Genomic DNA, 12,790 nt, shown 5'->3' with positions numbered 1-12,790 from the left:
CCCAGATGGGTGCCCAGGTGTTTGGTGTCCACTTTTCTGTTTTCTTGAACTTCTTCCTTGAACTTTCCTTGAATCCTTTCTTATTCATCAGACCAGGAGTTCCCAAAAGGCTAGTCTGCCCATGACTTACGTGGCTGGCCTTGAGGAGGGCCTGCTCCTTGCTATTTTTCACTGCCTTGGTCACCATCACTGGGGAGTAGGTGTCTTCTATGCGTTTCTCCTGTTATGGACAGAGAGGAAGAGGTCTGGGAGCATCTCCAGGACACAGTGGTGTTTGAAAAGGATTGGCAGGAAAGCCCAGCTGAGGGGAGACTTGCGCTTCCCTATAATGGCAATGACCTTTCCTTTCTGTGCTTTCTGGCTACGTGGGTCTTTCCCCATCTTCTCTGTCCAGTTTAATCTTGTCTGTCTCTCTCTGTCTCCCTCTCTCCCTGCCCCGGGATCCCACCAGTGCTCTGGGATGGATCAGACTCTTGCACCTGCCCCTCCCCCCACCGTCAATGGGCTAATCTAGCAATGTGAGTTTCTTGCATGTATCATATCATAACAGCTACCATTTACTGAGTGACTGCTGTGTGCCAGGCAGCAGGCTTTACATAGACCATCTCCTCTAAACTTCTTCAGAGCAAGTTCTCTAAGGTCAGGACTCTTATTGCCATTTTATAGGTGAGGAAGCAGAGGTTCAGACTGGCTAAGTCACTTGTCCAAGGTCATTGCACAGCCAGTTTAGGGCAGAACCAAGACCCAATCTCAGGTTTGGTGACTTCAAAGCCTCTGCTCTTTCAGGCTGTTCCTTCTCTAGTCTCCTTGACAATCTCTGAACTCTCCGTGGACAGACATCTGCTCCCTTTTTTTCCATCTCCTCCCAGGGAGGCCTAGAAGGGGACTGACCAACTGCCTGAATGGCCAAGGTTGAGACTTTAGGTTGAGACTTATCAGGGATGGAGCAGGGGCAGGGACGATGCCTGTCCCAGGCTGGGGCCTGGCAAACCTACCTTGGGTATCACTTCATAGAGCCCATATGTAGTATAGCTAGTCCCGATCCAGATCTTCACGTTTCCTGAGGCATAGGCCTGGACGTTGTGACGGACTTGGCTGTAATCTTTGACTTGCACACACATGGAGCCCGGGCAGTCGGAGTTGAGGTACTTCAGGGTCTCAGAGTTTAAGCAGCTCTTGTTTACAAATAGGCTGGGTGGGAAGGGAAGATAAGGAGGGTCCTGAGGGTCTCTAAGGTTGATGCACTTCCTGGAGGTCAGAGGAACTTCAGCAAAAATCCAAGCAGACCATATTTGGAGTAGGTGGGAACAGAGGTCAAGGGGTCAGGAAAAGCCCACTGGAGGCTTCCCAGAGGATTCTGTGGGGGCAGGCAGCAGGTTCCTGGGAATGCTGCTTACTAGGGCGGGGTAAGTGATAGGGCAGCAAGGGGTGAATGTTGGAGGAAGTCCTGGAAAGCAAGCCAAGGAAAAGCCATACCTGATAGAGGAGTTTGTAAGCAATGTGTAGGAGTAGAAGAAGGGATTATAAGGGATGTCACTGCCACGAAGGTTGAAGAGCCCTGGGGAAGAGAATTGACGGGGCCTCTTTGAGGCTGATCTGCCCAAGGCAAAGATTTGCACACCTTTGCCCCACCGTTTGCTTTAGGCCCCAAAGATTCCCAGCAGTGTGCCTGCACATCTGCCTCTGAACGTTTCTCAATTTGACGCGGAGGGGGGCTTTGAAGTGTTGATGAGAGCGATGGACCCCCTTTCTCCCTGAAAAATGAAGATGCCCTGCCAGCAACCAGCATAGTTCCAGTGGGTTCCCAGAATATTTGAAGCCCAGAGCTGGGGTCAGGTAAGAAGCCCTGCGCCTTGCTGGGACAGAATAGGGCTGCAACAGGTGCTAAAGCTGGGAGTCTGAATGCCCCTGGTTTGGTGGCCAAGCTGATGGCAGGTGTTTGCCAGGCCCCTTTCCCTTCATGGGACAGCCTTTGCCGATGTGCTCAGCCCCTTCTTCTGATGGCCAGCGGGCTGCCTCCAGCTTGCTCTGGGCCTCCTGGTTTTCTTATTAAGCAGACATGATCTCCTGCCCTCTAGCCTTCTTAGTTCCCACAGGCCATGGCCATGGAGCTCTCGGAACCCGTGATGATAGAGTGACTCGGGGAGGAGTCCTGGGTTGCAGGCCCAGGAGGCTTGGAGGTTGGGGGGACTGAGGTGCCCATCCAGTCCATAAGTCCATACTCACAGGCCGTCTCATCAAGCGCTGACAGAAGGATGGCAGTTGGGGCCTTGGGATGCTTCTGCATCTGGCTGCGGATGTCAGATACTTTCTCCTGCCAGGTGCTGCCTTGAAGCAAAGGAGCCAAAGAAAGCATAAGCAACATATTTTCCCTTTGGCACTCTGTTCCTGAGAGGGCTCCCTTAGGGCAATCACTTTCCATTTCTTTCTTTCTTTTTTTTTTTTTATTTTGTAAAGTTTATTTTTGAGAGAGAGAGAGAGAGAGGAAGCAGGGGAGGGGTAGAAGGAGAGGGAGACAGGATCCAAAGTAGACTCTGCACTGACAGCAAAGAGTCTGATGTGGGGCTCAAACTCAACAACCATGAGATCATGACCTGAGCGGAAGTCAGATGCTCAACTACTGAGCCACCCAGGCACCCCTTCCCATTTCTTTAAAAGCAATAGAACACTTTCTTCAAACAAACTCTTACTTCTGTAGTTATTAAGGACATGGACTCTCTGGACTGACTGAGTTCAAGTTCTGGTCCTGCCATTACTAGTTGTGTGACCTTGGACAAATTACTTAACCCTTCCGTGTCTTATTTTGCATATGTGCAAAATGAGAATGGGTTATCATAGCAGTATCCACATCAATAGGGTTGTGTTGGGCATCACATGAACTAATGTTTGTCTTGCACATACAATGGTATCTTGATTTATAGTAAGTCTGGTGTAACTTTCTGATCTGTAAGTAAGCATGCAGAAGAGAGATCAAGAGAGCAGCCTTGGCTGAAGGGCAAAGGGACAAGGCTGGGTCATGATCAAGCCTCAATTCTGAAGTAAGCTGGTGCCTAATAAGACACGGGTCCTTGAACATTGTTTTCATCCTTATTTGACCCATTTTACAAGTAAGGATGTTGAGGCCTCAGGGAGGTAAAGTGACTTGTCTAAGTTTTCATAGGTAGCAAGGGGTGAAGCAGAGATTTCCACCCAGGCCTTTTTGACTACATGGCCCACCCTCCTAATTTGTATGGACACTGGACCATCTTGCTAACACTGTCAGTTCCCAGACTTGTCCTTAAACTCTGTGTCACAGAGCTGTCCTTTCTAGGATGCTTGTATCCTGTCTCTAGAACCTCAGTTTTCATCTTTTATCCCTAGTCTCTGTAATACACATGAAGGGTCCGTCCCAAGGCACGGCTCAGATTTTGCTGGCAGAAGGTCATGAACATTAAGGGTCATAGTTGGACTCAGAGATTAACATAAGGAACTTAATGCCATTTAAAAAAAAAAAACCTTATGCAAACAGGCAAAACTATTCAACAAGAACCAAAGCTTTGGGTATGATACTCTTTAAGGATTATTTTATTTTATTGTGGTAAAATACACATACCACAAAATGTATCATTTTAACCATTTTAAAGTGCACAATTCAGTGGCTTTAAGAACGTTCACAGGATTGTGCAACCACCACTATCTAATTCCAGAACTAATTCCAGAACATTTTTATCATCCCAAAAGAAAACCCTGTAGCCATTAGGCAGTCATTCCCCATTCCCTTCTCCCCTCAGCCTCTAGGAACCATTAATCAGCTTTCTGCCTCTATGGACTTACCTATACTGGATATTTCATACAAATGGAACCATACAATGTGGGGCCTGTTCTGGCTTATTTCCCTTGGAATTATCTTATCCAGGTTCATGAATGTGATACATTTTTTGTGACAACAAATGAAGGCAAATTTAATTTGTCTGATGCTTACGGGTATCTTTGAATTAACTTTTCCCATTCTTCTCTTTGCCCTTTGACCCCTTTAAAGCTTATCATTTACTGGAGAGAAAGTCTCTCTTGTCTCTGTAAGCTTAGCAACTCAAGAACTCTGTTCTTGGGCTGCCAGGCTCAGTTCTGGCTCCAGATGGCTTTTCCTTGAAGATTAGAAGCCTATGAAGGCTCAGCATCCTGTCACTTGTGGGAAGTGACAAAACCCATGTGAATTCTCCCTCAGTCCCTTGGAAGGGTTTCCCCCTTCATCCCTTCCCCTTCCCGACATAACTGCTCCCTTCTTTATCTGAATGGGATGAGTATTACTTATGATGGTACAATCTTGGATAGCAAGTTTCTTTAAAAGCTTTTGTGAGATCCAGAATGATTCTGCAAGCTATATCAGAACGGACAAAGAAAATTGGGCAGTTTTAGCTTGTTTCATCATCCTTGCTATTTTGAAATTTCCCTCCTGCTCTTTTGACTCCTTTTCAAGCAAGAAATGTGCACGGATCTGTGTGTGGAAAGAGGCCTCTCAGATTGCCCAATATTGCTAGGAATCCAAGTCCATTGGCTTGTTCAGAATTCCTGGGGAGGTAGTGGGTGGTGGTGGCCAAGACAGTGATTCATAATCAATAGCCTGGTCGTGGTCAGGATTTTAGTTACTACTTAACAGAATCGTAGAGCATGCTGTTCTTTCATGATGTATTTAGAGGGTATCAATGAGGTCAAGATGAAAATTATTGATGTTAGAATTTGGAAGGTCAGTCAACTTTCCTTTGTGGTCCGGCCAAAACTTGAACCCTAAGTTGTGCCATGGATTGACCCTGAACTTAGTTATATACTTCCTTTGTCAGCCCGGCCCACCTGACCCCAGTCATCTTATTACAGGAAGGCCACCAGTCTCCACTACCAGACAAGCAACTCATATCATGTTTTTTCTCTCTTCAAAGGGGTGGGGTTCTTTTTTTCCATCTTGCCCTGACTCCCTTGTTTCCTCCTTTCTTGCTCCTTCTGTCTTCAGATCCCCTTCCCGCTCCCCCTGTCTTCAAGTCCTAACACTGTTTATTCAAAGTGTTTTCTAAATATGCTCTGAGGACCTTTGGATTCAGACTCTTTGAGATGACATCGTTTTTTTAAATGATCATCCCAGGCAATTCAGGTGCACACAAAGGTTCAAGAACCATTGCTCTGGTAGTTCTTAGGACAAAATTTTCAGTCAAAGGAGCAGCAACAGGTACGTGTTGCTTTAAGTTGGGAAGGAGAAGGGGCTTAAAGAATTACCTGTGAATGCCTCCTGCAAGGCATAAATGGGCTGGCTCAGAACCAGAGGCTTCTCTGACCCCCATGCCTGGTCCACAAGGTTGGGTGTGATGGACACCAGTTTTATGTTAGAGTTTATGAGGGCCATGTCATAACTCTCCCAGGAACCTGCAGAAACAGGAAGCAGTCACTTGTTCCCTGCCTGTTCACACCGCAAGGAAAATTGTGACTCAGGAAAAGTTAGTCCTTATCTGCTCTGCCTCCCATTCCACTCCTGAAGCTCCAGCTGCCCAGAGCAGGTCCAAGCAGTCTGGTTCTCTCAGAGAATGCCCTCTCAGCCTTCTTCTGCAGCTTCCAAAGCTTAATTGCCCTGGGCCCACCCCAACCCTGCCCACAGCCAACTGGCTAAGCTTATCTTTTTAAGCACCAATGGCTATGGGGCCCTCTTCTCAGTACTATCCATTGTAACTGAGCTTCAGTGTCACAGCCCAAAGGAATGGTGATGTTCACACCATTGGAAAGGCTGGCAAAGAAGCCAGTTCAGAAGGGGAAGCCTTTTGGTACATATTTGTGAAGACCCCCCTCCCCCCTGCCTTGAGGGCAGGCTGGCCAGGTGGCTGGGCTCCCAGAGCTCAGGGACCTGTGATTCTGGGGGGAGGGGAGTATGCTGCTTTGCTCAGAAGCCCACTGAACTTCTTTGACCCTTCTAAGCTGCTTTCAGAAGAGGGCTCCCAAGTGACTCTAGTACCATAACTGGTACAGCTCTGGAGCACAGAGGATAGTTCTGGGTTCAAGAACATCCTGGCATATTTGTCGGCTAGATCTGCTAGATCTTAATGATTCCCTGAGTCTTCTAGGTTGGGTCTCTGTACTCATGACTTAAAAAAATATGCATTCATTTTTAAAAATATATTTGCATTACACAACCCATGAGTAAATCTTTGTTGCAAAATATTCTGCAACTATAACTTGACACACTCCGTCTTTAGAGTCATCCTGTCCCTCCTATGAAGGTATGCTTCTTTACATCCCAGAGGGGCAGAGTCACCCTTGTTACTGTGGACAAATGCAGGAATGAGGGAAGAACATACCAATGGAGAAGAGAAAGGGGTCGAAGCCCACATTCCCTCCAACAGGAACCTCAGCAAGGAGCCAGATGACTATGGAAGTTGTATCAACTGGGGGGGAAGACAGGAAAGAATGGAGTGTCATCTCCAGGGACAGCCCCAGGCCCTCCAGTCAGTCTTCTGTCTGTGACAGTCCTGCCAGGTCTGTCCTCCTTGATGTCAGCTTCGAAGGTGAGGGACAGCTTCAGATTTCCAAATTTTCCCATAGAAGCCTGGTATGGCCTTTCATGCATCCTCTTACCTGTACCTTCTTAAACCTAGTCCAGATTTCAGAGCTTGGGGGACAAGTCCATGCGACCCTTTTACCTTCCTTATGAAGCTCCCAGTTGCAGTCCATCTGCCGCTCAGCCTGGGTCCAGTAGCGACTGTCGGTCCAGAGACCTGCTTTCCCTATGGTCACCACTGCAGTTCCTGGGGAAGAATAGAGAAATTTTGAGTTGAGGATGAAGGTGAGGATGGTGGCCTTAGTTACTACATGGGCAATATGGTACGGGCTCTAAGAATGCTAAAGGGGTCTCCAGAAAGAACTTCCCTCCTCCATTACAAGAAAGTGAGGCAGGAGATATTCGGGAGTGCACTGGGGGAAGCCATCCTGGGTCAGGCATCTCTGTTCTGTGTTGAGGGCCTCACCTAAGAAGGGACAAGTGGGGTCTGCTTCTGGCCTTCCGAAAGAGTCAATGCTGCATGTAGGTGCTCTCAGGAAAGATGGCGTGGTAGTTAGTATCAAGACTCAGTGGCTGATAGGGACACTAAGCCAGTGGCTTAGCTGAGGAGAGGCAGAGAAGCCAAACCCAGTGTCTTTGGCAAAGATGGGTAAGGCAAGGAAGCTTGAAGCTCAGGGGAGGAATGTTTAAGGATCATCAAGGGAAGTGTGTATTTCATTCAGGGGGCCAGGATCAGAGTGGGAGGCCCCTTCAGAAACTGGGACCCCATAAAGTGCCTTTATGTTTGTGTCTCATTTGGCTATGTGAAGTGATGTCGGAGAAGGACCCACTAAATAAAACTTTTTCCCCAGGTGAGTCATGTGTGAAGGGCATCAGCGGGCCCCTAGTGGCTAGATGTGAAAGTGGCAGCTGTTTCACAAATGGAGCCCAGAGTGTGCTAAGCTACGCCTGGCAGCAAGCACTGGAAGAAAGCCTCCTGCCGTCTGCCTCATGAGAAATATGACTGGTAGGCTATGAGATGTATGCCCTGGTGACCTTTCTCAGAATGGTAGAGGGGGGACAGGGCCACTGAACACTAGGTCTTGGGGTCCTGGCTTCTGAGAACTGGCCATATTAGAGCTTCTGTGACTACCTCTGGGTCAACCAACAGAAGTGATAAGGGCTGGGTAATGGCTGTCACCTGCAGACCCTGTAAAGCCTGTCATCCACGCACGCCTCTTGTCACGTGTGCCGATGTACTCGCTCTAGGAAATCAACAACATTGTTGTTAGCTTTCTTTGTGGACGCAGACCCCATGGAAGGCCCCAACCACATCCCAGTTCTTTCTGTCTGGTCAGATTCAAACTGTCCTACAAGCCCAGGCACACTGGGCACCCCTTCCAGGAAGTCCTCTGTCACTCCCCCAGATCTCAGCATCTTCCCTTCCTTTGGACAACTGTATCTCTCGGAGTCTCAATCCCATAATCCAGCACTGGCCTGTTCTTGTCTCCCTGGTCAGAATGCAAATTCTGTGTTGTCTGGCATCATGTCTTTTGGTTCTTCTGGATTCTCCACTCCAACTGTCACTACACCTTTCCCAGTCTAGTACAGTACACTAGGTACATCATGAATAACTTCTGCAGAGGGCTTTCTACATAATTGCATTTTGATTATCATAATCCTTTGAGACAGATCTCATTATTTCCTGCAGAAGAGGAAACCGAGGCTCAGAGAAGTTGAGACACTTACCCAAGATGAGAAAACCAGTTCAAGCAATCTTATAACACTTAAAATGCCTTCTCTTCCAAACAGGCTAGTGCTCAAAAGGTGGATGGGATGGAAGGGGAGCCAGTGGTGGGGAAAGCGTGGGATGGGTTGGTAGGACTGTTGCTTTGGGAAAAGCAGTTCTTGTTCAGACCATCTTGTTTCCTGTCTCCTCCCCTTCCTCACCCTATACCCCAAACTTGTGTAGTCTGGGACTCTTGATCATTCCAATGCTCAATCCACCAAGTTATGGGAAAGGCTGGGCTGGAAGGGAGCTTAGAATTCTTCTGGTCCAATTCCTAGCCCACGCTCTAATCTCCTAGGGCAGGCATGCCCTGAACATTCATTCTGGACCTGCCATCTAGGAACTGATCAAAATTGATTCTAAACTTGTTTATAGTTTCATTGCCTGAAGGCAAGATTTGGCAATGTCTTCTCTCCTATGTAAAAGAATAGATTCTCTTAGCTACCCTAAAACTCACATGTCCAAGCCTCCTACTTCCTTCCCTTTGCCATTTGAGTCATTTCTCTGCCTTCATCTTCTGAATCTTAGCAGCCTCCTGTTTGTACCCTGTTCTCATTGGTGGTTGACCCAGGATAGTAGAGGGCAAGGGTGGGGGAGGAGCTGTCCCTTACCATGTGGGCATCCGTTTCAGGGATGATGTAGGCTGAAAGATTCTTGATTTGCATCTGGTGGCGGAGGTCTGCGAGCCGTGCTGTGGTATTGACCACAGTAACTGGAAGGTACTGACATGTGACAGGAAGACACCAAGATGCACACAGAGACACATATTGCTTAGAGAAAATGATGCCTGGGCCCCCGCATCCAGAGGAGCCACCAGCCCCGCCTTAAGCCTGTGCTGGGTGTGGCCAGGCTGGGCCAGCCTGGAGAGGAAAGGGGTGGCAGCTGATGTTATGGGTGTGTCTAGAATAAGGTGCCTGGGCTGAGAAAAAATGGAGGTGTTGAAGAACTTGGAGAGAAACTCCTTGTGACAATAATGGGACCTGAGTCTCGGGTGAGGGCATAGATGAGAACTGTAGGGATCTGAGCCCTGGCACTGGGCCAGGCTAGAAGGACGATCTTTCTTTGGATACCTTGGCAGCAGAATTGGCAGTTTAGCAAATAAAAATACAGGATGCCCATCCAGTCACAGGTGAATTTCAGATAAGCAACATATAATGTTTTAGTATAAGTATGTCCCATGCACTATTTGAGGCATAATTATACTAAGACATTATTCACTATTTGAAATTCAGATGTAACTGCGCAGCCTATATTTCATCAGGAAGTCTTACCTTGGGGATTTTTTCAAGTTTCCGCCCCACCCATCTGACTGCCCCAGTGGTCTCAAAAAGTTGACATTGCAAGCAGATGTACCCCATTGGCCCTGAGGCTTAGTGAACTGCTGGCAGGCCACCAGTTTTCGCCTCTGGCCTCCCCCTGACTGAAGAAGCTCTTTCGCCTTACTCTGGGTGTGGAAAGAATCTTCTTGTCTCCAGCTAGGAGGCTGAGACCTTTCAGTTTCAATATGCTATGCCTTCTCCTGTAGTCACACCCTAGGGCCTACCTCTCGCCCTTTCGTTGGCCTTTCTAGGTGTCTTCCTCCCTCCTCTCTTCTGTGCCTCCCTTTGTGCTGTTCCTTTACAAATTTTTTTCCCTCCCATCTTCCTCCTTGCCTCTGCCCAGCCTCAGCCAAGGCTACCTAAAGCCCCTCACCCTCCTTTTTGCCCCTCCTCCTCCCCTCTAGGAGGGCTGCCCAAACCCAGACAGAGGTAGATAACCTGCTGTGGGAATGGATGAGAGGGAAGGATGAGGCGTGCATGTCAGACACCTGAGAATGTGCTGCCCGCCTTGATGGATGTTAATCAGACACTGTAGCCCCAGAGCCTGGAAGCCAGGTGAAAGGCAGGTAGAGAGAAAGCCTAGCAACAGAGCCAATGGGGGATGGGGAGAAGATGGGAGCTGTGGGGTGGGGCTGAGGCTGGGCCTTACCGGAGGGCTGGTTAAGCAGTTTCTCACATCCTCTGCTGTCAGGTCCACTGATTTTGGGTGGCCCCAGGCACCCAAAGCTAGAAACCAAGAGACAAATGCAGGGTCACTGGGAGACCAGTTAGCTCCTAGAGAGCACAAGGACTCAATCCTGCTCCCTGTCTCCACTGGGCCTCCATCCTTTGAAACAAGCAGTGCTGTCCATCTCTAGTTTAGGATAAAAATAATCACATTTCATTAGAAGGAAATTAGGCTGAATTGAATGGGACCCTGGATCATAATCAAAGAAACCTGTTTCACTGACAAGTGATTGCCACTTTTGCATAGGTTTTAGTGCTCATTAAGTCAGCTTTTCTTTTCTAATCTAATTGGGACTTTTCAGGGTTTTCCAAACTGGAAGAGTTGTATGTAAATTAAATTTTTGTAATCAAATTTTCTTTGAAATTCTGTAGAGGATCTCGCTAAATAATCACTCCACCTTCAATTTACCCTCCTATAGAGAGAGTGGGAGAGAAAGAATCTTTTTTGAGTGAGAGAGAGAGAGAGAGGGAGAGAGAGTGCTTGAGTGGGAGAGAGGGAGAGAGAGAATCTCAAGCTCAGTAATTTATAGTATCTCATTCTATACTTGCAACAAGCCTGTGAGGTGGGTATTACCATATATTTTCTATAGATGAGGAAGCTGAGGCCCAGATAGGTTTGGTAACTTGCCCATATTTTGCCCCAGTGAGCTAGTGGTAGAGCAGTGATTTGAACAACAGCCATCTGAGCACAAAAAGTAAACTATAGAAGGGTGGTGCCACAGAAAGGGCAGAGTATACGGAGACTTAGTTTCCAATTTGGGCCTCCACCTCAAATCTGGTCTGGCCCAAGGAGTCACCCAGTATTCACTGAGCAAACATTTCCTAAGTATCTACTGTATACCAAACACTGGGCTAAGTCCCACAGGCTCTGGGCTGTCCAACCCGAGTCCAGTGGTCTCTGATAGTCCTTTTCTCTAGCCCCTTCCCTTAGGAGGGATCTCCTCAGAGGGTAATGGGGGCCTGGCTATGGGGAGACACTATACTTTTACCTTCTGAGTGGGTTGAGTTACAGATAAGAGTGTGGATGGCATCTAACACCATAAATATCCTGCCTGACTGTGTTGGACTCATAAACTCAAGGGGGAGATGCAGCCCATACTGTTGATCTAAGAAAATGAACCCCCATTTCTGTAGGAAATCTTTGGCCAAATGGTGATGCTAAGATGCTAACACAATAAGCAAGACTCAGCCAGCCTATGTCTGTCTCAACACCCAGATTGCTATTCTCTAAGGCCAAGGCTGTGACTACCAAGGGCAGGCTCGTGTTCCCTGACACAGGGGCCTGATATTGGGGAGGTCTCAGGAATTGGGTGCTAACTGAATGAGTGGGGTTCTGCTGACAGAGAGCAAAGGGAATGAGGCCTCTCTAAGGCTTGGGGTGGAGTGGGTGTGGAGGGCATTGAGGTGGGCATCTAGTTGTAACCAAAGAGGACAAAGAGGGCACCATTGGAGTGACAAAGACCAAACTTTAGTTAGGCTCCTCCGAGCCTCTTCTTCACTAGAACATGACTTTGGCCTTCCGTGTCCATCTGGTCCTTGCTGGGCCTGAATCACCCAGTCCTCAATAAGAATCTTGCTATGTCAATTTAGAGACAATCCTCTACCCTGAATATCTGATCACCTTTGCTATCTGATCAAATTATTCATCTGTTCACCTTGGCCTGCCTTCAGTAAGAATCCTATGAAGCTGGCTTAGCAAGAACTCCCCTACCCTTGATGGCTCCTCTTAGTAATTTTCCATCCACTGCCCCCATCACTCTGTCATTGGCTTTAAGTCCTCAGCCATCTTTGCTGTATTCAGAGTTGAGCCTGATCTTTCTCCCCTATTGCAATAGTTTTGAATGAAGTCTTCCTCACTCTTTTAACAAGTGCCAGAATCATCTTTTCTTTAACAGGTAGAAATGGAAACCCAGACTTGACCTGAGTCTCAAGGACCCTGAGGACTGGCCCTTGGGTTCCTCTTCCTCAAGACAGAGAGGAGGACCAAGAGAGAAAGAGACAACCCCGGGCCCCAACCCTCACTCCAACCCTTTCTGAGCCCAGAGGGGAGAGGCCAGAGCTGCTCTCCAGCTGGACCTGCCCTCCCAGCATGGGAGGGAGGGACCAGGATGCACATACCACAGAGGAGGACAAGCCAGGGGCAGCAGCCCCAGTGAGCCTGGGCCATAGGATCTCCAGATGCCAGTGCTGGGTGGATGGAGGGACGGGGCAGAATGGGGAGGGCTGTTTCCCTGGCCTCTTCCTCCAGGCCTTCCGAGGGCAGGAGCAGCCAGGGCAGGGGGCTGGCGATGGGAAGGAGGCGTCCAGCTGGTGGATGGTGAGTCCCCCTCTGGTCTCTTGCATCTGAGGGCTCTGGACTCGGGAGTCCAGAGTCAGGAGTCTGGGTGGGTGGGGAAGCTTTGGCTCTCCAAGCCCGCCCCGTGCAGAGTCCAAAGATCTCCGGGGCAGAGGAGCCGCAGCTGG

General features: G+C 48.5%; 1 protein-coding gene across 1 annotated transcript in view; it reads right to left on the bottom strand.

The window, feature by feature from the left end:
* The window catches only part of XPNPEP2 (X-prolyl aminopeptidase 2), a 23,855-nt gene extending 11,361 nt beyond the window's left edge, over positions 1-12,494 (bottom strand). Inside the window, exons 1-11 of the mRNA XM_077766140.1 lie at positions 12,446-12,494; positions 10,251-10,327; positions 8,894-9,004; positions 7,695-7,758; positions 6,657-6,761; positions 6,315-6,401; positions 5,245-5,391; positions 2,227-2,328; positions 1,477-1,558; positions 996-1,191; positions 131-220 (exon numbers count right to left, since the gene is read on the bottom strand). Coding sequence (XP_077622266.1) covers positions 131-220; positions 996-1,191; positions 1,477-1,558; positions 2,227-2,328; positions 5,245-5,391; positions 6,315-6,401; positions 6,657-6,761; positions 7,695-7,758; positions 8,894-9,004; positions 10,251-10,327; positions 12,446-12,494 — 1,110 coding nt within the window. The remainder of the gene's footprint in view (positions 1-130; positions 221-995; positions 1,192-1,476; positions 1,559-2,226; positions 2,329-5,244; positions 5,392-6,314; positions 6,402-6,656; positions 6,762-7,694; positions 7,759-8,893; positions 9,005-10,250; positions 10,328-12,445) is intronic.
* Between the last annotated feature and the right edge of the window lie 296 nt (positions 12,495-12,790).

The sequence above is a fragment of the Crocuta crocuta genome, unplaced genomic scaffold (assembly GCF_008692635.1).
Source record: "Crocuta crocuta isolate KB4526 unplaced genomic scaffold, BGI_CrCroc_1.0 scaffold1133, whole genome shotgun sequence".
NCBI lineage: Eukaryota > Metazoa > Chordata > Mammalia > Carnivora > Hyaenidae > Crocuta > Crocuta crocuta.
Note: the sequence above shows the minus strand (reverse complement) of the source record. Positions and strands in the feature narration are given on the sequence as shown.